This window comes from Cygnus atratus, chromosome 1 (genome assembly GCF_013377495.2).
Source record: "Cygnus atratus isolate AKBS03 ecotype Queensland, Australia chromosome 1, CAtr_DNAZoo_HiC_assembly, whole genome shotgun sequence".
NCBI classification, from domain to species: domain Eukaryota; kingdom Metazoa; phylum Chordata; class Aves; order Anseriformes; family Anatidae; genus Cygnus; species Cygnus atratus.
The window spans coordinates 65,422,084-65,444,822 of NC_066362.1; the positions used below are offsets into that span (position 1 = coordinate 65,422,084).

General features: G+C 47.3%; 1 protein-coding gene across 1 annotated transcript in view; it reads right to left on the reverse strand.

Moving 5' to 3' along the window:
* The window catches only part of CACNA2D4 (calcium voltage-gated channel auxiliary subunit alpha2delta 4), a 120,014-nt gene extending 101,589 nt beyond the window's left edge, over positions 1–18,425 (reverse strand). Inside the window, exons 1-8 of the mRNA XM_035550703.1 lie at positions 18,337–18,425; positions 13,532–13,613; positions 7,789–7,905; positions 6,258–6,317; positions 4,357–4,519; positions 2,065–2,196; positions 1,509–1,569; positions 754–904 (exon numbers count right to left, since the gene is read on the reverse strand). Coding sequence (XP_035406596.1) covers positions 754–904; positions 1,509–1,569; positions 2,065–2,196; positions 4,357–4,519; positions 6,258–6,317; positions 7,789–7,905; positions 13,532–13,613; positions 18,337–18,425 — 855 coding nt within the window. The remainder of the gene's footprint in view (positions 1–753; positions 905–1,508; positions 1,570–2,064; positions 2,197–4,356; positions 4,520–6,257; positions 6,318–7,788; positions 7,906–13,531; positions 13,614–18,336) is intronic.
* Between the last annotated feature and the right edge of the window lie 4,314 nt (positions 18,426–22,739).

A 22,739-nucleotide genomic window follows, 5' to 3' on the forward strand; every position in this document is an offset into this window, starting at 1 on the left:
CAGACATATGAAGCCAGAGCTGTCACCGCTAGAATTTCTGACCATCTCGTACAATGGGAAGTCACGAAATAAAAATAAGCTTTGTATCTTGGTGATTGTGCCCTTGCAAACTTATATGGAAGGGCCTGAGATAGAGGTGGTGCAAGAATTCGTTTTAAGGAGGCCAGCATACACACAGGAAAGTTTTGCTTTCTGTGGTCAGTGGTACTAGCTCTGTATGGGCAACCAACCCATCCTCATCCTGGCAGGGTTGTGAAAAGGGAGAGAGTAACACCAAGACCCTGACCCAAGACCTTTGCAGACTGACTGAACTGGATTGCAGCCTTATAGGATGCTGGGGCACAAAAAGTCATATGGCAGTGATTTTCTAACCTGGAAATATTATCCTGAGGATTGCACTCCTACTGGATCCAAGCACAGTGTTCTGGTATTCTCTGCTAGGTGAATTTATTGGCTCAGGTCCGTGTTATCTCTTGTGTCTCTCTATAGCACTTCGTTATCTGCTGCAGTCACATGCCTAAGCAAGCCAAAAGATGCAGCTGACACCTTCCACAGGGGGGTGAGATGACTTGACAGTCACCTTGCTGACCACACAAAGCTGACTTCCAAGGGGTAATTGGTTTTAATCCGCCATCCAACATGGGTATTATGCATTGTCATGCCACCGTAATGCCTGCAGCTTGCTAAGTGGACTGAGGGATCAATAAGACGCACAAGGAAGACAGCTCTGCACTGGGAATAGGACATACTTACTGCAATGATGTTCACAAAATCGTTTTCCCCCAGAGTATCTAAAATGGTGATGATGGTGTGTTTGGCAATGGTCATCCGGAGGCCCTTCATGCTCCCACTGACGTCCACAATGATGACGATGTCCTTGGGAGAGGTGGCTGCTTGGATGTACCTTTATAAAAGAGGAATGTGAGGAAGCACAGGGAGTGTATGAAGAGGAGGATCTCTGGGTGTACTGCTGTAACATGATGCAAGCCCCAGCATAACACATGCTGTGAGCACAGCTGTCCCACAGGGTCCAGCTGGGCACTTGATGGGGTCCTTCCCACCCACCTGCCTCTCCTGCTGGCCCCAGCCTCTCTTTTCCCACATGGACAAGAGCTGGGACAGCTGCAGACGTGCTTCAAGGATCAGCCAAGAGTGACGATTGTTAACGCATCATTTAGCTGTGCAGAACAGACTGAACAAAAGCCCTGAATTTCTGTTTGAACAACCTCATCCCTCTGGCTGCAGAATTTGGATGGATAGGACAGGGGGAGGATGCACAGGTGGTGTTTTCCATGTGGCACATCAGATGCCTTATGGAAAGCTGGCACTGGCCGGTGGCAAGGCAGGTTCGCTAACTGGGTATTGCCTTTGCTTATGTACCCCTTTCCTGTCACAGGAGCAGCCTGGGGCAGTGACTGCTGGCTAGCAGCTCACCAAGTGTCACCTTGGAAAAGAGGGAGAGGGGAAGACAGACAGGTGCTTTGGCCATGTCCCTCCAGTATGCTTACCAGCCGCGATTCCTGCAGTCGAAGGAGATGACCCCATTCTCATCTGGTAGCCACTTTATTCCTGAGGGGAGCAGCAAAGGGAGCAATCAGCACAGGCACAAACAGGCATCGGCTCCCTGCTGATGTATTCAAAGCACAAACAGAGCTGCATGGCTGTTGACAGTTCTCAGCAAGCTTTATTCAATTTCTGTTAAAGAATATACCTCAGTGCTGGCTGGTGTCTCAGTATAATCTGGTAGAGTTTGGGGAGCAGTTGAACTTACTATAAACGTTCTGTAGTTCCCCCAATTTTTTCTCTCCCTAAGGACATCTGAGAGCATAAGGAGGCCAATGCAGAGAGAGGGACGTGCCTCACGTTCCCTGCTCAGTCGTCCCCATGTTCCCTTCCACAGCACGTGGCAGGTCACAGAGCTAAGGACCTCAGCCATCTGACAGAGGGGCCACCAGGCCACACGGCAGCTGTGGAAGATCCCCAGGCTTCCCAAGCTGGGCTTTGGCACGGCTCAGCCCGTCCTGCTTTGTGCTGAAGGAGCGAGGCTGATGGCTGCTCTCTTACCCGGGTAGAGCCTGAAGAAGCCCGTGGAGCTGCCGAAGTACTGCCAGGTCAGCGTGGGATCCCTTTCAAAGTTGTCCACGAAAATAGGATTCAAGGCTTCTGACATATAAACGCCATTCAGGATGTCAGGGTCTTTGGGGGAAAAGGAGAGAAAATGGGCAAAAAAGAATGCAAAAGAGGGGAAGACACCCCCCAAACCCCTCCAAGATGGTGGGGGGAACAGGAACAAAGAAAGCCCAGGTAGGAGTACAGCCTTCTGTGGTGGTGTTTCCTCCTGTCCTGCACAAAGGTGCATCCCTTCATCATAGTGCCTCCCTTCACAATGACTCCTGTCCCCTCAGCAGCAGCTTTCCAGAAGAAGCTGTGGAGGGAACTGAATGCATGGTTCAAGTAGACCTTGGAGGGCAGATCATGCCTGGTAGCTACAGGTGGTCCCAGTTTGGTCACACATCAATATGCCCAATACTCTCACATCCAGGTGGAAGAAGGCTCTGAGAGACTCAGGATGACCAGCAAGCACCGAGTACAGCTGGTGCACTATGCAGGGAGGTCTGAGCTGCTGGAAGGCAGCTGCCTGACGCACCACTAAGTGGAACGGCCTTTGTATGGTGCTTAAATGTGTGCTAGTGCCCATGATGCAATTACCAAAGACAGAGGAGCCCTAGGCTTCACATGCTGTTTCTGTTTCTCCTCTTTTTCCTCATGTTTCTTCTCTGTCTGCCCTCTCCTTCACTAAGCTTGAGCTGTCCTCCCTTGCCCCTGGTCTCTTCCAAACCAATACACAGCTGCAGACTTGCATGAGCTTGTAGGAGGCAGTGTACATGCAGCGTCTGTTTTGACTCATTGCCTCAGGGGGCCAAAAACAGCAGCAGCAATAGAGAAGGGAATTATAGGAAAGTGGTCATCACAGGATTAACTGTATTAATGTCAAACGGGATGGGACTTTGACCCACCACTTCCTGCTTAGTCACTTCAGTAAATGCAGTTTTGGTCAAAGGAAGTGCATAACTGAACTGTGGCTCCCCAGCGACGAGGCCAAAGTAACTCACACAGGAATGGAGCCAAAAGAGCTGCTGAGAGCAAAGCTTGCTGCTCCCATGGCCCTGCACTGCCAGACCTGCTCCCAGGAGGAGCCCCGGCACATACGCAGCCTCTGCTGCTTCCTCCCTCTCCTGTTTGCCCTCCAGCCATAGCAAGAGCAGCTGGACTGTTTGTGTCTAGCCATACAGACAAGAAATCAGATAGCAGGGCACTGCGTCCCTGCTGTCTCTGACAGCAGCCATTTGGCCACCTTTCTGTGTGTCACTGCAGGCAGCAGCCTACCTCGTTCAGCCACAGCCAGCTCTGTTGCGCACAGGGTTTTAGTGTCTGGGGCTCTCAGACCAGATAAAATTAATCTAAAATCTGGCAAGAAATAATGCTCCCTCTATTGTCCCTCTAAATAATGTACCAGTTGTGAGATCAGTCAACAGCGCCTGCCCCGTCTGGTCCTGAGGCTTATAAATGAGCTCCATCTATGAAACAAATAATAGTGTGTTTTTTTTTTGGCAGTAAAGAGCAGTAAACTTAGAGCAGTTGTAACTGATGCCTCAACCTGCAGCTTATACAGTGCGCCCACCAGCTGAAAGAGAGGTCAGTTTCTGGTATGTGGCTGGAGTAGTGTGAATGTACAAGGGGGAGAGGACAGACTGTGTACAAGTGAGTGCCTCCCAGGCTCCTGCAGCTGCCAGAGTGCCAAAGACTTGTTGAGATAAGAAGATATCCCAGAACAGTCGTGTCCCAGCAGCAGTTGTGAGTTGCATCCCCTTGTGAATACAATCACTTGGAGCTTAGAGTGTTCCCATGAGGTGTTAGGGCCTCAGAACACAAATGTTTATTTCTCAACTGAGATCAGTTTTATCATTAACACCTAAAGACCTTGATAGATCCGACCCTTCATACAGAATAGCAATTTCCAATAAATTCACATCACAGTTCATTTCACAGCTCCTTTGTTTGAGTGGATGGACCCTAACAGACTATGTTGCCTGCCTAAAACAGAGGACTGTCCATCATTAGAGGTCTCCCAAGAGCAAGTTATACCTAAGCCCTGTCACAGTGATAGACTGCAACACAGACATGATCATGCCTTGAAACAATACCTTTCCAGATCTGCATGTTCCCCCCCGCCACCCCCCACCTTCACTCAGTTGTCTTTTTTCCTTCCCATCCTTCATTTTGGTGTTATTACTCCCTGGTAGTTTCCACAGCAACATATTAGCAGTGTGAAAGTAAAGGCCAGTGGTCTATTACCTTTGTTGTAGACATTGGTGGGGAGCTGGATATCACTATATGTTGTGTTCACCAGCAGGTTATTGAAATGCTCATTTGGCTCCAGAATGAATTCATCTCCAAGCTCCACGTAATTGTCATTTTCATCCTTCTCATTAATCAGGAGGGAGTTGTAGTAATCAAACTGTTGATGAAAACAATGGGAAAGGGAAAGGCAATGAGAGAGAATAACATACATTATTATCAGTATTACCTGGAAAAAAACAAAAACCAAAACACACCAACAACACAAAAAACAAAAGAACACTTTAAACAATAAAAATGGGACATCTGGAGAATTTGGGCTTTGAATAGGATCAAGATGAGCAACAAATGATAGCCATTACCAAAGGAAAAGTGTAAAGCTGCCCAAATGATGGTTTCTGCCCAATTTCTTATAGTCAGGTACCCATGTTACTTGCAGGCATGGTCATAGCCAGCATCCGAAGAGCCACCTAAGAGCAAAGGGACACAGTGACAGATTCCCATGGTCCCTCAGCACTATTTGAATTTCTAGCTGGAGAGGTGGAGTTGGACTTGATGATCCTTATGGGTCCCTTCCAACTCAGGATATTCTATGATTCTCGTTGTATCTGTCTCCTAGGTTTGCTACAGGGCATGCCTATGCTGATTCTAGTTGCCCTGTCTCTACTGTTGTCATTTACTGGAGTTAAATCCTGACGCACGTCCAGCCAGGGGTATCCCCTCACTGTCACTCCAAGCAGCAGGAGGACATCCAGAGCAAAGGACAGAGCAGAAAGTGCTCAAAGACAACACTGTTCTCCCCTGTGAAATCCCAGTGGGGGATTTACCACCTATGGATGGATGGTAGGATTTACCTACCACTGTACGGATAACAGCTGAGTTTTAAAGTGTTTTATTCAGTTTACCTGAGAGAAAGTATATTTAAGGATATTCAAGCAGTAACAGTACTCAGGGGAGTGAATGGTGTGTGAATAGGGCCATGTGCCTTGACTCACACAAAACCCTTACTGTGAACACAGCTGACCCAAGTGACTATATGACTATACTATATAGTCATACTATAGTATAACTATAATGTGATTCTTAAACAAAGAGGTAAAAGAGGCAAAACTGATAGGTAGCTTGGTTTCAAGAAGGATTTTCATTCCCTGCCTTTTCCAACATTGACAGCTGTACTTGGAGGGGTAGCTTGTACTTCTGCTACACACTGAGCGTTTGTAGTATGGATAATGGACTTCATTAATCAGAGTTTTCACTCCAATTTCCTTCACAAGCAATAATCCCTTAGCTTAGTTACAAACAGTTATTAAGAGAAAGCCAATTATCTTAATTGCATGGACAGCACCGAACTGTCATCCAATAGGAAGTCCTGATGCACGCATGTCTGCAGGGTAGAGAAAAGATGATTGGAACTGGTGAGAAATTCTTCTCACTGGGATTCACGGTTTGCTATGGGTATTTGTAACATTATGGCCTTTGCAACAGCACCCTCCTCATTGCTCATACACCCTTGATTTTTAGCTCATTCTCCAGGGAAGTAACTCAGGAGACACCAGCTAATTTGCACTAATGTGTCATGTAATAACAATGCTGGTGTGCAATAAAGGTAACGCCAATAACATCGTGCAACCCAGTGTCTTCCCAAATCCTTCCCATTCCTGAGCCAAAGGGACTAACCTCCTAGGTGTTGCTAGGCTTGGGATCTGCCACGGGAGTTGCACCGGTTTCTAGACAAGCAGAATGTCCTGAAGACAAAGAAACCCCTACCCTGGCTCCTAGACAGAGGTTAAGCATGCTATGCCAAGTATCAGAGGTGAGAGGGTGCTTCTAGGCCAGTCTTTTGACTGGTCCCTCTGAGGATATGAGCCATATTTTGTCACTTACAGGGATAAACTTACCTCCAGTGAGGAGTTGTACTCATGGTTCAGATCTGCATCCTCTGCTGCTTCCACCAATCGCTAATGCAAACAGATAAAGAAAGAGGAGGGTTGCTGTGGGAAGTCCCCAGAAACTTTTTCACCACTACCAGGAATTCACATAGTGAGAAGACGTGACCACCTCCCTTCACTACAACACAGTCATGGGGCTAAAAACCCTCTTTTCTACTTCCTTTCCTGCTGACCTGTCATCCTGTGCCACAGTTTTACAACTTGGAAGGTATATTCACAACTATTTATGGCTGAGTGTATTAACACCTGCTTACCCTGGAGTCCCTAATAGGTCCCAAGCAATCTCAGGCATCACAGGACATGTACACACAAACAGAAACATGTCCAATTAGACAAACAATAGACATATCTCATTTTCCATGAGCCTTTCCAAAAAGCCATGGGAAAGGCATCCCAGACCCAGCCTGATGTCAGTATCTTGTCAAAGGAAAACGCCTTGTGGGAGTCTCAGCCTGCTTTTGTTACTGAAACACCATGACTTGATTTCATAGAGGGCTCAGCGATGCTAGGGCCATTATAAGCTTTTACCATCTATGGGTGCCAATACAAGCACTAGTATTCTCCAGTACGATACTTCAGGGCACCAATTCTCACTTCGCACAGACTGGGGAGGAATCCAGCTAAACATGCACATGCACAATTAGTGACGGTCTCAGCAAAGCTACTTTTTGTTCCTTCACAAAGGGTAAGGCAATCCAAACACTGGAAAGGCCTGGCTGTGAATTTAATGTTATGGGCCAAAGCCCTGACTCTAAATATGCCCACATTTCACTTTGAGAGTTAAATGATGTGTTTCTGGATGGCTTTTCCACATTAGATGCCTTAAACAGTCAAGGCTCTGTGACTACAGAAATAGGCTTTTTACAGTGGGTAAATACAAGGGAATATGATAGATCCTAAGATGCAAGAAGTAAGAGGGGCCGTAATGATTACCTGCTCTGGCCTCCAACACAGCAACATCCTAAGTCCACTTGCCACCTTCTCCGTGTTTCCCCCTGTATGCAGCTGGAAATCCAAGCACCTTCCTTGCAGATCGTGTTCAGGGGCTGCAGGAATTTCCCCTGAGCCACACACACAGCCGAAACAAGCTACCAGTCTTCAATGGCCATAGGGCAAGGATGAACTTTATTCCCACTTGCAATAGGCTTGTTTTCCCCCGCTCTTTAAACAGCTACAGAATTAAACATCTTTTCTCCTAAGAGCGTTTGTTCCCTCATATTCATTCCTAGACTTTGTTTTTATCTTATTTCTTACTCTGGACTGACGGAGAAGCCAGCATTCCCTTGTCTGAACGCCCACGCCCTCCCACCAGTGTCTACTTAAAGCTCAGAAGGAGCCAGCTGCACCAGCAGGCGCTTGCTTGGGCGAGGAAGTCCTCGTGCTACCTCTGCGCCCACACACTCCTGGTGCAGGCAGGAGGGGGTGACTGCTGTGGGGCCACCACGAGGGGACTTCCTTCCCGCAGCCCCCGTGGTCGTACCTCAACAGCTTCGACCTTCCTGCGGAGCATGCTTTCCATCTGCTCCGAGAACTTCTTCACCAGCTCCAAGCCGTCCACCTCTTTGATCTTCAGAGTCGGCTCCACGTCTTTGTACTTCTACCCAAGGGAAAGCAGAAAATCCTGCTGAGCAGGAGGCCCATAAGGAGAGGGTGAGACTGTTATTGTAAGCTGGGTATTGTCATGGGTAAAGAAAGGTGCCTTGAAGGGTCCAGCCTGATTTACCACCTTCTCCCATCCTTGCATTTCCTCCTTTATACGCTGTAATTTGGGAGCACGCAGATCATTGACCAGAACGTGAAGCATTCTAATTAAAAGCAACTGATCCAATTATGAGCTCGTGGCTTTTGAAAAAGTGGCGTACCTAGGAATTATGAGCATGGCTACTTCATGCTGTCTCCACTGGGAAAGACACCATACGGAGGACGACCTGGATCTGATAATTTCAGAACCGAACAGTTTCTTCTGGCCATGTTTTGTACAATGTAGGCATAAAAAACCTGAGAGTACTCCTAAACTGGATAATTGTAATTTACTTCCCGAAGCCTGCATACAATGATCTTTATTTCTTCTTTTCAAAAAAGTCCTAAGGCTAACAGGGATAAGCAGAAAGAAGGGGGCAAAAAACCTGCAATGGACACTATTTGAATAACACTAAAAAAAAAAAAAAAAAAGAAAAAGACAGAGCCTTGTCTCCCCGGCAATGAAACTGTTCAGTGGAAAGGTAGAGGCAAATGACTGGATTTCCCTGATCCCTCATCATCACTTCTCTGCAGTATGTACACATCCCCTCCATCTCCATGTTGCATTAGCAGCAATCTCAGCCAGGGCTGCGCTTCTTGTGCTGGTACAAAATGAGGAGGTAAAAAGGGTGAGGGGATGCCTGGGGCTTTAGCAGCACTTTTCAATTTAGAAGTGTGGGGGGAAGGACTTTGCATGTCTTGAGGATGAGCATGCAGAGCTCCTTTTGTTCAAGCATCTCATTGACCACCAGGGAAGGCAGCTGAGAAGCAAAGTGAAGAACGCCTTGAGGATGGGGCAGGCTGAGGAGGTCAGACAGAAATAGCAGCAGCATCCAGCCTGCAGCATGCATGGCAGAGCTGCTAGCTCTGCCTGGTGTGATTAACAGTGAGGGTTTTACTGGATTAAAAATGCCAGGCCTCACATCCCCTCTGCTGCAGCTGGGACAGCAGGGGATGAGGAGGAAGAGGTCAGGATGAGCACAAAGGTTAGCCCAACCACGCTGCTGAAAGATGGATGTGCAACAGCCCCCTGAGCGAGGGCCCTGGCTGATGACGAGACTGCAGCACACATCCCAGCTGGTGCCTGTCCCACTTAGCTCCGTGTCACGGTTTCATTGGGAGGGAGGTGATCCCTGCCATGCCACGCTTTAATCGGGCCCTCCTCGGGGGGAGGAGAGTAATCTCTCCTGGGTGAGCTGGTGAAGGGGAAGCTGCACCACTACACGCTTTACAAAGTGACCTGCCATCATTTACCTTGGGTCATGTCTTGAATTAAAAGAAGAAAAGCTCTTGCCCCTCAATTATTTTTAATGTGCTTTTGACACATTGACAAGTAGAGGTTAACAAGGAAAAAGCAATCACAAGCAAGCATGAACAGCCTGCTAATATCATACACATCTCAGCCCTGGGAACTAGCTAGTGCTGGGAAAATGTGGCAAAAGAAATTTTCCCTGCAAAATTTCAGTTGGCTATTGTGAGGGATAAACCAGGTTTGGGCTCAGATCCCCTTTGAGCTTTTTTCCTACGGATGATCCAGCAAGCTATTTTGTATCTGTATTACTGCCACTAAAGTCTTCTGCTATTAATGGGTATTTATTGCAAGAGTTCCTAGAGGTAGGCAACAGGATACCTGTTATTTCAGCACTGTCACCAGATGCCATGGCAGAAAGATGGTGAACATCAACACTGGCGCTTGTAGACAACCAAGCACAGCCCAAGTTTAGGGCTCTGGTTATCAGATCACTGTATTTTATGGTATGGGAATCAGCCACAGGCTAGGGAGAACCAGCTGAAGAGATCTGATGTTAAGAAGGGACCAAACATGCAACTGAAATAACAGATCTTCTCACATACATCTAGCGCTTTACTCCCTTAAAAGAAGGAGGACAATTCATTACGCTTCTCCTTCCGTGGGGGTGGCAATTTAAAAGCGGAAGATCCAGAATTCAGAATCCGAAGTTTTATCTGTGATCTGAGATGTCACCAAATATATTTTCTCGTTCCCACCTCCATGAAATTAAGCCCATTGAAGTATGTAGTGTTGCATTACTCACTGCTAGTGAAACTATATTAAGAGTGTGAAAGACATTCCTTTCATCTTTACCCAGAAAAATGTCTTGACTGTACTTATTTGTCTGTTCTTTGCCATGTAGTTATTTGTAGTGCTTTCTAGTAATTACACAGCTGGAGCAAAGCCCTACTGTCCTTTCTCAGCCCTATCCACCAGGGAAAGCAATTGGCACTTCAGCCTCAGAAGGAAGCAGGAGTTAATTCTCAGAAACATTTATAATACATCATTAACATAGCAGGGGAAAAATTAACTTTGGGGCCCGCCGAGGCCAAGTGGTGTTTGTTTCACTCAGAGGCAAGCCAAGCCCTGGGGAGAAGAGGAGAACCACCATGGGGACCTCCTTGTGTGGCTGCAGTTGGTGGCCCCAGGTCTTTGGTGACTGGCAGCCAACAGCAGCAGCAGGACAGAGGTGAGCAGACCTAACAAGCCACAGGTTCAGGCTCTGCTTCACTCCAGCTGTGTTGCCCTCTGCTGTCCTAGAACCCATCCAACATTTTGGCACACATCCATGATCAGCAAGGCAGGCTGATATGCCAGACAGGTGTACAAGCTTGTCTTGATCCCTGCTGCACAGTGGTTAAGAGAATGCAACAAACGCTTCAGCCATCAAGTCAAAGCAACTCTTAGGCTTTTGCTACCTCTGTGAGGTTTAATTTGATGATATCTTGTCTGCTTGGGACTGAGAGCCTCCGGGGGGCTTTCTCAAAACTCCCTGGCCCAGTGTGAGAACCCACCCTTGTAGATTCAAAGGCAGCTGCTGGCTCACCAGGACTCTGTGAGCAATAAAACCTGGCAGGAAACTGAGTGTTTGGGTTTGCAATGTGACATTTAGTTTCTTCTGAAGGAAAAAAAAAAATAACACAAAACCCCCATAGGAATTGAAACAAACTGTGTAAACCACAGCAGGAAATTTATGCTAAATTAAGAGAAGGTTTACATGCAAAACATTCAGGTAACTGAGGAATTACGACTCTCAGAACAATAAACTAGTTACTTCATACCTATCAGGCACGAGGGAAACATGAAGTAAAATTTGAAAGGTACTGTTTGTTTGTGTTTTCTCAAAGAGAAAATACCCATTGATTTAAACAAGCCCCAAGGAAAGAGCTGTCTGGCACTCTGCACTGCATTCCCCACCCCTGTGCTGGCCTGCACATACTAACACACAAAGAAATATTTAATGTGAGCAAGAGGCAATGGCCCAAAAATGAGAAAGGCATTTGGGGAGAAAAACCATTTGAATTTCCAGGGTGCATTTGGCTCCCCTGGCTGGACTTGTCTGTAGTCTGTGCACCAGGGCAGTGATCTCCATAAAGACATTTGGGGTCTGCAAAGGTTCATCTGCGAGAAGCATGAGGCATGGAAAAAGTTGCCTGTTAGTAAGAGGTCAGTCTGCAGAATTGTATCAGGGGCTCAGAGGGAGCCCTTCAGGACAGTCCCTGGTTTGAGAAGCTGATTTGTGAGGTGTCCAACTCAGTGCTTGCTGAGGCTGATAGAAGGATTGAAGACATGGGTGTTTAGTGTTCCTCCCCTCTTCTCCATTATCCCATGAAAACAGGGGGAAATGAAAGCTTAAGGAGGGGGACTTGAAGGGTGAAAGGTAAACTTGACCTCTCTGAACTGCTTCGGCCAGCGTAGGGCAGGATGTGCATTTGGGAGATGACTCTGCTGGAGTGTAGACAGAGCTAGCCTGGATCAAGCTCATCTGTCCCCCCTGCTGGAAGTGGTGACAGTGACTCACTGGAGGACATTTTCCCTCTGAGTCATGGGTGACACTGTCCCGCTCTGTGCTTTGCACAGACTCTGGACACCACTATTTGTCTGTGCTGCATCCAGGCCCCAAGATATGCTCTTGCAATTCAGACACCTTCAAATCTACGAGAAGGAACCTGGACTAGGGCAGGCACATGTCATTTTATAAGGCCAAAAGATCTGTCAGGTCACCAGTGAAAAATAGCTCTGCCTCAACTCCCCTCAGGAGGAATGCTAGATTGGATTTGGCTAGATTCAGACTTTTTTCATCAGTTTTCTTCTCTTTCAGTGAATTACACCAAAAGCTGATAGTTATGATTATTATTATTATATTTTTTTCTCCAAGATCTGGTTGCCATGACTGTCACTCCTAGTGGTTCTGTACCAACCTCTACAGGTCTCCTGCAACTCCTACCTCCAAAAAAGATCAAGATCCCAAGAAACAAAGCATGCAGTGCGGTCAGAGGGAGGTAAAAAGACCCAGTGCAACATCTCCAGAGGGCCAGTGCAGCACAGTTCTCTATCTCAACGTCCACCTCTCTGTGCCATGGCTGCCATCCTTGGCCTCCACAATTAATTTTCAATGATGCCAGCATTTTCAAGCTATAACCTGTTCTCCACATCCCCACTGACTTTTGGACCTTAAAGAATGCAAACTCTTAATCTGTTAAGAACAGTACCCACAGAAATAGTGCAGGCTAGCTGTATTGAAGCAGCAAGGAGAAGACAGTGATGGCAGTGTTTCTTCACACTATAAGGTAGCACCCCTGACACCTTCCAGAAAAAAATCTGGAATCTGCAGACTTTGCTGGACAGCAAATACTGATCCAGCACCAGGCACAGATATCTGACTATCAGATAACCCTAATTTGGGTGTCTTTGTTGATTAATACAGCCTGCCGCAGCTTTGGGCAGAGATCACAAAGATGAAAAGAGGAGCAGCCATTCACCTCTGACTTAAGGAATCAAAGGCTACAGGGCAGATTCTCTATGGGTGCAAACAGGAAAATTTAATTAAAGTCCCTGGAGTCGCAACCCTCAGTGCTGGGAGTTTAGCGCAGCAGTGTGTTTTTCAGGACACGTGCCTCAGAGACCCTGTCCAAAGGGTAGTTTTAAAGACAATTCAAAGAGAGGAAAGTGCCTTGATGAGTCACTGGAGGGAGACAGAAGAGGAAGCAGAAATAAACAAGAGTATCAGCTGGAGAGCTAGAGGAGGGGACAGTGGGTTGATGATGAGCAGATGAGTGATGAGCAGGCAGAGAGGGACTGATGTGCAGTTAGGAAGGGAGGACTGAAAGGCCAGTATGAGAGGGAGTGAAGTGATCACAGGGAAAACTTGACAAGTACTGTTAAAAAGGTGGTGTGTTTTTATATATATATTTTTATTTATTTTTTTATTTAAACAATTGGACAATTTGGGTGGCATTTGTCCATAGCTAGTGAAGTCAGGAAAGGCATGAAGTAGATCACCCTCTCTGCAGTTCAGCATAGCTATGGGACATCTCTTATCATGGATATGAACCCATGTGGTTTTAAAAGTTAGCTAGAGAACTGCGTGCTTGTCTTCTTCCACCCCAGATTTTCTATGGAGGGAATTAGGTTGGAAGGCTACATGGGGAGAAGCAGCAAGGCCTGAGGAATCCTCACAGCTGTTGCCTACCTTCTGCAGCAGGAGAGATCCTGAATACTTGGTCACAATGGAGTACAGCTCCTCACCAAAGGCATCCGCCCAAGACTTCACCCTAAAAAGAGGAAAAAAGGGAAAATCAGTATTAATAATTCAAAGGCAAGAGGACTGCTTACTTCTTCAGACAGTGACAATTCCATCTTCCTAAGTATGAAGCTTCCCATATTTCTCTGAGTCTCTACAGTGAGAATGATAACACTTTTTCTCCAACCTGCTTGTGAGACAAGCAGTAATAGAAGCAAGAGATGGTGGTCTTGAATATTCAGCCTTAAGACACTGGCCAGCAAGTAGCAGCAGGGAGATCTGCTGGTCTTGGCCACTGCCTGTTGACTCAGAGTGGAATCTGTCTCACTTAACTTTAGAGGTGTTAAAGTTGCACATTTAGTCTTAGATATCATCTGGTCTCCTCTGTTGTAAGTAAAGCAAAATAAATAGCTCTCTGGAGACACTTGTCTTCTCTGATTACAGACGGAACCTAGAACGAAGGGGCAGACACCAAACGTCAAGCCAGCTGAACAGAAATAAGCATCAGTGCTGAAGGAAGTTGTCAGGACTCAGCCCTGGATTCAGTTGCTAGAGCTGTGTGGGGCAGAGGCTAACGAGCCAGATGAATTCACTGCTCTCAGAGGAGATACTACAGCTTCATAATGCCAGAGGAGATTATGCACCTCCTCATTGTAAAACACTACTCACATTTGTGCCATCCTGTAAATAACTGATGATAGCAATACCACATGGAGAACATAAGGATGCTGAAGAGCAGCCTGAACACTCAGCCATCCAAATGGAAATAGATGGCTCTCATAATTGACAGAGCACTTCATCAGAAATCTGTTACATGATTCACATTAGGCAGTTCCACCTACATGCAGTTCCTTCAGCAAGGATTCACTTCAGAGAGATTTATTTAATGGAATAAATGGCCTTCTCCACTTACCAGAAAACACCACATATTTATGGGCTGCAGAGTCTTACCTAAGGCTCTAAGTGGATGCCTCCTGGCTCCCAGCAGGCTTTAACCCCAGGGCCTGATGGCCCAGCACAGCACACCATTTTTATGGCAGAATAATACACAGATATAAAGATGAGCTCCAGAGCAAAGCCAGCACAGCAGTGGTGGAATAACCACAACAGCTAGCCTTAGCCTAGGGAAGTCTGTCTGCTTAGGGTCCTCAATTGCAAATGCAGGTTGATGGGCAGCCATGGGTTGAGATTTAGAGCCTCTGTAAGGCTTCTCTTAATAGCCCTTCTCTTCACTGTCTACAAAGGGACCACAATGCAAGTAGGTGCCCTTTGTAACTATTCCTTAATTGGCAACAAGGTGCTCATTTCCAGCTGCTGAGTGTGAACGAGCACCAGCTAAAGCCAATAAGTACAACTCCATCGTTTGGACATTGTGGGATGTATCTTACTTTGACAGCCAGAGCTTTTATCTCTTCATTTCATTCTTAGAGCAAAAGGAGTACAAGCATTTGGTAGGAGACCAGGATTTATTGCTGCTTATCAGACTTATTCTACCATACCCAGAAAAAAAGAAGAGGATAACACAAAAAGACACCCCATGGGATGCTCTCCTGACTGTTGTAGTAACTGTCTTATTGCCTGAGGATGTATGAGCCAACATTAACTTGATGCCCCACCAGCAGCTGGTTTTACAGCTTTTATATATGAGATATTTTGTGCTGATATTAACTAATATTCTCCAGATCTCTTCACCTTCTACTGCAGAAAGAGAGAACCTAAACATGAAGTTTGGGATAGTAAGTTTATCAGGGAGATTTATTTTTACCTGTTTTCAAAATTAAAAATAAAAAATCAGGGGTATGTGGTCATGCCCTTTTTTGTTTTGTACTGCATCTGTGGCCATGCATGTGACCCTCTTCCTACTACCCCTAGTAATTTTTCTACTCCACAGGGTGGAAGACTCAGAGATATTAGGTTCTGACTAGTGGGTGTAGTTGGGCAGCTGCAGCAGAACGACGCAGTTATTGAGGCAAAAGTTTTGCAATATGAGCTTAGCAATTAGTAATCAGTGGAGAAGCCAAGCACAAGGCACAGCTTCATGGAAAACCAAGCCCCACTGCTCAGGGAACTGCTTGGCTGTAAAGTCGTCAAGTCCTGGTGCCATGCAATTACATGGGATTCTCAGCTTTCATAAAAACAGGAAAGGGGGGTTGCGTTTTAGCCTTTGAGGCTATGTCAAAAGAAGCCTAAACACGTGAATGTTGAAACATGCGGTAACAGCAGAATTCAAGGGAAAGAAAAAAAAGGAAGAGTTCAGGATTGGCACAATGTCTAAGCCAGTCTCCGAAGCATTAAGTGCTAGCCCGAGCATTCAACTCAACAGTGTCTCCTGTTTGTGACTTTTTTTTTTTTTTAACATAAATAAGTGAGAGAAAAGGTCAGTCTACAATTCCGCTGACTCCATGAGCTCAGGAGCAAATGGATAGAGGTGGTTGGGGCAGCCTCAAGAGGCCGAACCACACTGATATTCACCTCTCCCACCAGCATTTCCTGATGTGCCCAGCAGGCACAGGCTGAGCATCCAGTCCAAACCATCCTCACGACTGCAAGCAAGCCCATGCCATGGCCAGCTTATAAAAAAAGCGGTGTCTGGAAGACAAGAGGAGGTGATTTGTATGGCGAACTTGCACACCAGAAGCATTTCTGGCGATTGGCCCAGCAGAATTTTGCACCCCTGGAGTTAAAGCCAAGAGATCTTTGCAAAGACATGAATGAAGTTGTTGATGGACCGAGTGCGGTGCCACAAAGCCAGGCGTGACTTAGGAGCAGAAGAGGCTGAGTTAGCTTTGTGTCACTTTACAGCGATTAGACTCAGATGGTGCTTAAAAGCTTTTAGTTTTATGTCTTCAGAATGTCCTTGTGCAATCTATGAAGCAGGTCTGTTTTCTGCTGATTTACTCCCTTTGCTCCTCTGGCCAACGTGCACTTCTGAAATTTCATTTGAAAAGGGCAACTTTTGTGTTGCAGTCAAATTCATGAGTGGATTTGAAACACCAGGGATTAATTCAGCTCTTGGTCTGGTTTCAGTACCAGGGGAGAAAAGCTCTTTTTCCATTGTTTATTCTTTATTCTTTTACATGAGTAAGTTCCAGATTGTGCAAAGTGACGCAACTGTTTTCTCAGTAGCAAAGGGCTATCACATTATAACCAAACACATCAGAAAAGGATTTGGTCAGAGATTGCCTGCCTGTAATCCCTGCACTTGTATTCAGTGGCAAAAACAGCAGAAAGGACAGGCTGTCTTCTTAATGCCACAGATTTCAAGGCCAGAAGGTATTTCCATGCAGCATTTACTCTGGGCACAGAAAGTCTTTTTTTTTTTTTTTTTTTCCACAGTCTGAAATTATTAGAGATTGAATTTTATTCTACAGCTGAGGTAGTATTTTAATTTTATTCTACAATAGAGGCTGGATTTTATTCTATGAAGCAAAGAGAGAGAGGAATATATGGATCTCAAGGTCCTGTCTCCAGGCCCCGTTGAAGAGCACAGGGACACTGCTGCAGTTTGAAGGCCGTCGTCCCTGGGTGCACAGAGAGGTGGAGGTGTGGGGTGAGTTGGGCACCGCTCTGCACAACCTGGGCATCCCTTCTGCGAAACCCAAATGAGAAGAATTTTGCTGAGGCAGGGTTTGGTAAGGGCAGCCAAAATGAAGGTGGTGGCAAAGTGACCTGAGAGACCCTTGGTGCAGCGCTTGGTAATCACATGGGCCATGCTGGTGAGCACACCTGCAAGGGTCTTACTGGTACTTTTTGAACATAAAATGCTTTCTCAAAGTGTTGACTTTGGCTCCGGAGGACTTGGGTTGGTCTAGAGGACATAGCTCTTTCTGAAACTCGATGGCAGCATTGTCTCCTCCCTGTGCTATCCCCCTTCCCTGTGCAGACCAACCCATCCCAGCCCTAGAGAAGATGCCCCCCAAGCACTTTTACCAACCACCTTGCTGGCGTTTTTAATCCTTACAGGATTTAACTTGCCTAAATCAGCTTAACAAGGCGAGGTTTCCACAAGCTCAGCTTGCTGGGCCCTGCTAGCCTGGTGGCGGGCACTGAGGTGGAGCAGAGTGGCAAGACAAGGTGCCGTAGTCCCTGTCCTCTATTCAGCCTCCCCCTTTAGCATCCACTGACACGAATTAGAACACACAAATAAATACGAGTGTGTATCACGCAGGCCGCGTGTGTGCACCAGTGAACCCTTGCTTTTTTCAGCCCCCAGCGCAGCAGGCTAGCACAGGGATCAGTACCAGTGATATATAACAGTAAAAAGAGCTGCAGACCTTGCTCTGCACAATCTGGCTCAAGGGTTGAAGAGAAGGCTCATCGTCCTAACACGCCACACCTATGGCTCCCCAGGCCGTACCCTGGCCAGTGCTGTGTCCCCACAGGCTGCACGCCAGCACCCGCGGGAGCAGCCCTCAGCTCAGGTTCTGAGGCTGCCTGTGTTTGTCTCCATGGCCGAATTACCTGGGCTGGGGGCTTGTGAATGTGCCTGTGCCCTGACTTTGCCTTCCACCGCCCAATGCAGCAAGTGGAGCATTAAAAGATGTCCAAGTGCTCATCTAAAGCAGATGGGTGTCACTGGCCTGCTTGGCGAGTAGGGAAAATGAGGCTTCGGTGTCAGCACTGGAGCTGGGAACCAAATCCATGGCTCCTGTGCCCGTGTCCTCTCCAGGGGTCATCACTGCCACCTTTCACAATGCCTCGGGGAAATGCCAGCCCCCTCCCACCCCACGCCGAAATGCGAGGGAAGCACTCACGTCTCCAGCGGTATCTTGGTCTGGGGCCGGGCGGAGGGCAGGAGGCAGAAGAGGCAGAGCAGCAGCGTCAGGACGGCCCTGCGCCCCATCCTCCATGCGGCAACCATCAGCGAGGGGACCAGCCAGCAGGATGCGGGGGGTCCCTGCTCTTCCTGCCACCCCAGGGGGGTCCCCGCGCGGCCCCCGCCATGCTGCAGGCCCGGCACCCCGAGGAATGGCCGCACCAGGAGGCAGCTCTGTGCCCGGAGCCGCAGCATCTATGTAATCCCCCGCCAGCCCCTTAATCCTCTGGCCGAGCAGCAGCAGCCGCAGATTTAGGGAAGTGGAGTGGGATAAAATCACCCGGGATTACTCTGATTCCTGAAGACGAGTCTCGGCTTCTCCAGCCGGAGGTCAGGGTGGCCTGGTTTAAAGGGGTTGCATCCACACTCCTGAACGCCCCCCCCCCGACCTTTGATCTCTCCTTCCCATGCAACGGGGTGCTGAGTGCCCTGGTCGGGCACCTTGGCAGTGTCCAACACACACCCAAGACTGGTTCGTCATCTCATGGTGTCTGGAGGCCTCATTCAGGCCAGCAGAGGGGAGAGGAATTGGGCAGCAAGGAAGGACTCTGCCCATTAATCACCTCCTAATGTGAGCGATTATTTATTAATAGCCGAACCTCTCCATTTGGGCAACACTCAATTGAGATTGCTATCCCCTGATCTGTGTCTGGGGACCAATGAATTAAAGGAGGCCGACGGCTGAACTTGATGAACAACAGAGAGCAGCAAAGTGCACGCTCAGATGAGGGGCAGGCTTCAAAAGCTCATTATCATCACGGGGAGTATGAATTATAAATAACTATAGATACAGCAGTGGAAAGATTATAAATGATGAGAACGATCTGTTGAACAGCCGGTGGCTATGTTTTCACCCGTTTGTTAGAATATCTTCCAATCACCTTTTGCACCTTTAAAAATGGTTTGTTTTATATAAAATGCAAAGCCATAATAGATTGTCAAGTTTCTGGTAAGAACTTGAATGGGTTAGCTGCCTGTCAAACTACTGAAGTAAAACCAAGACCCCTATTATAGATGTGCTACTGAGTGCAGCTTTGGTGCCACACATTAAATGGAACAATAGAAGTAGCAGAGAAAATACAGAGAAGGGAATAAAATGGTGATACATGGAATCGAGGTTAAATTGTATGATGTAGAGGCTTGAAAGCCCAGGGTGAGCAATTAAATAATTACAAGGCTGACTCACCCTAGGATAGTATGTTTTCTGCATTTATTGCAATCTACTCCAGACTGAGTGTCTTTTAAGTTACAATCTTGTTCAAGCACATATTGTGGGCCCGAAGGGCTGAAATTTCCAGATGATGGTCTTAAATCTGTGCTGTGCAAAGGGTTACATGGGAAGGCTGAAATGACTCTTTTAGACCTTAAAATCTACAAAAAATCAATTTCTACACACATAAACTCACACTCTATAGACAGTGCCTTCAGGGTACCATGTGGCTGTACAGCAAATGGCATTGTTAGCAGACGAAGGTAATAGACAGACAGGTCTGGATCTTACCAACGCATTTCTCAAATGTCCAAAATGCGCTGTGGGGGCCCTGCAGTGAACAGGGGCCAGCACAGACACGGACTACCCACGAGGACCCTGAAGATGGAGAAACATCTTCCTCCCATAAATAGTCATTGCAGACAAGGGGTGTGAAGGCCTGTGAGAATGGAAGGAGCTGGTTGCTCTTCCCTGGACTGCGATCATGCTGCTGGCACTGGGGGCCACAGGACCAGGCTTCTTTGCCTTCTCCTCCTCCTCTTCCTCCTCCTTCTCTTTCTCCTCTCTCTACATCTTGAAAAGAAAAGAAGTTTTTTCTAGGAGGGGCTATGAAGACCGACCCCCCAAGGTCTCATTTCTCATTTACCAAGATTAAAAATGAGGGGTAGAGTCCAGGCCTAACAGGATATTTGTCTGGATACTTCAGGGAGGACATGATAAAAATTCACATGCTGGAAAAAAAAAAAAAAAAAAGAAAAGAGAGAGATCTGAAGGCAGGAGAATCCACATTTCAGATGGCATTTTCTCTCCACTTTGCAAGGAGCTAAACAAATAGTTATTCTGAGTGATTTTTGCAGCATCTTTTTGCTAACCTTTCCAGTCATTTTGTGCTATTTGCAGCTGGGACCCAGTTTAATCCAGATGGGTTCTGGCAAGAGCCCTGCTCTGTGTTTGGAAAACCAAGGAGATGCAGCAACACGCTGAAGTGGGAGACCCAAATTCTTTTATTTGGATTGATCTCGTTTAATGGATATCAGTTAATGGATGTATCTCACTTAACTCCTTAATGATCTAAAGTTGCAAGGGAATGGGATTTGAAGGTGAAATGAAAATAGCACGGAAAGCTAGAAGACACCAGGTGACCGAGAGCCCTTAATGGGATTAGTGTCTGTCGAGATGCTTCTGCAGAGCTCAGGCACTGCAACATGAGCACAGCTGGAGCATAGGAAGGAGATAAGCGACGGCAGGGTCACCCTGGGAAGGAAGAAAATGAATCCTGTGAAAAAGAATGAGAACAAATGTGTAACGAGGTGTGGGGATCTGAGGAAGGTTGCAAGAGATATGGGGTGAGACAGTAGAGAAAATTAGAGCTAAATTTGCAAAACCACAGGGCAATAAAAAGTGCCAGTGTGATTTTGTGCTGTATTCACAGGCACAGGGAAGATTTACCAGCTCTGTTCATTTCTGATTTGACTGAGCCCAGTTTGGATTATCTTGTTATGAGAAGGTGCTGGCAAATGTCAGGACCAGCGAAAGAACAAATAGTCAAAACTGTGGTGTAAGCGGTGCATGAGGACAGTTTATTAAAGACACCAGGAACCCTCATTTGTTTAATGCATTCACGTGATGACACTAAACTGGGAATGCCAGAGCAGATTGAAGTGCAGTCTTACTGCAGGATAAATATACGGAGAACGGGGTAAAATGAAGAAAGGGAAACTACACGGAGCGCCAGAAAAAGCTGACCAGAAAAACTGCCAGGCATGGCACTACCTCTTGAGGCAACCTCTATCCATGCAGTACAGGTTGCCAGGGCACATTTTGTATCACCAAGTGTCTCTGCTGGAAAGTCAGCTGCAACAGGGGACACGGCAGCAGCCCTGAACACAGACAAGGGTAGAGTATGCAGCTTCGTGGAGATGAAGAGCAGCTGGGGCACTGTCTCAGCCTCCTTGGGCATGAAGCCCATGTGCTGGTGCTTGTGTTGCCAGCTTTGTCTGACAGGAGCTAGTCACCAGACACTTCTTTCCCCTGTGCACCTCCCAGGTGGCCCATGTGGTGAGGCAGGGATGAGCCCCCATCCTCTGGGCACTCTGCAGCAGTCCCTTGGGGCCCACAGGGAGCAAGCATCAGGGACCTTTTCTAGATATTAGGACAGGGAAGAGGGTGTAGGATGTGTGTGCTGAGTTGATTTTCATTCTGGAGACACTGGGATCTTGCTGCGTGCTTGCCACCACCTCATGCCTCAAAGCAAGTCTTTACTCCATCGTTATCCTGAACATAAAGCAGCATCATTGCTTAATAATAATTGTTTGTTTTCATTTTCTAAAACTTAAAACAAGGACTGATGGGAATAAACTATGTGATCTTGTTCACAGCAGATGCATTTATCTGAGATCATAACCTCGTGCCTCTCTCTGTCTCATGGCAGGACCCCTTAGCTAAGTATTTGTGTACAAAAGCTCCTTTCTACCCTGCTCAAACATTGTGCTTGTGAAACTGCTCCCTCAGCTGTGCTGAAGCCTGTATCCTGTTTGTGAGATATGAGGACGATGTCTCTGGCCTGCCTGAGTGGGTTTAACTGTTCCTTGGAGTGGTTTGGAAAGCAGCCGTGCGGTGTTTTGCCAGTAGCAGAGAATCTGATCTGCCTGTCCCATCAGCAGCCAGGAGGAGGGGGGCCCTCACCAGAGCCAGTGGAGGAAAAGCACTTTTTTTTGTGGTTTTACTGGCTGGCCGTGCAAATCTCTTCTGATCAGGTTTCAGAGCTGTGGAGGGTTAGCACTCGCGAGCCGAGTTTGTGGAGGTGTGGATTCAGTGGGCGAAAAGGGCTGCAGACTTGAGGCAGGCCCCCAGGCTGGGGTCTGGAGAAGCATCTCTGCCCCCATCCCCGTCCCCTCCGTGTGCTGCCCTGCCTCTTGGCCAGACCATGCCAGGGCCAGCTGAGCCCTGGGGAGGTCAGCGCAGTGGGGTGGTGGATGTGGGGCTCTGGTGTCTGCCCAGCTGGCGGCCTACCTGGGCGGTTTGGGAGCTGGAGAGCTGGAAGCTGTGCAGCTCTGGGTGGTGCTGGCTGAGCCGTCTTGCTGACTGCCCCTTTCTCACCGCTCTTGATGGGAAAATGGCAACCCCCTCAC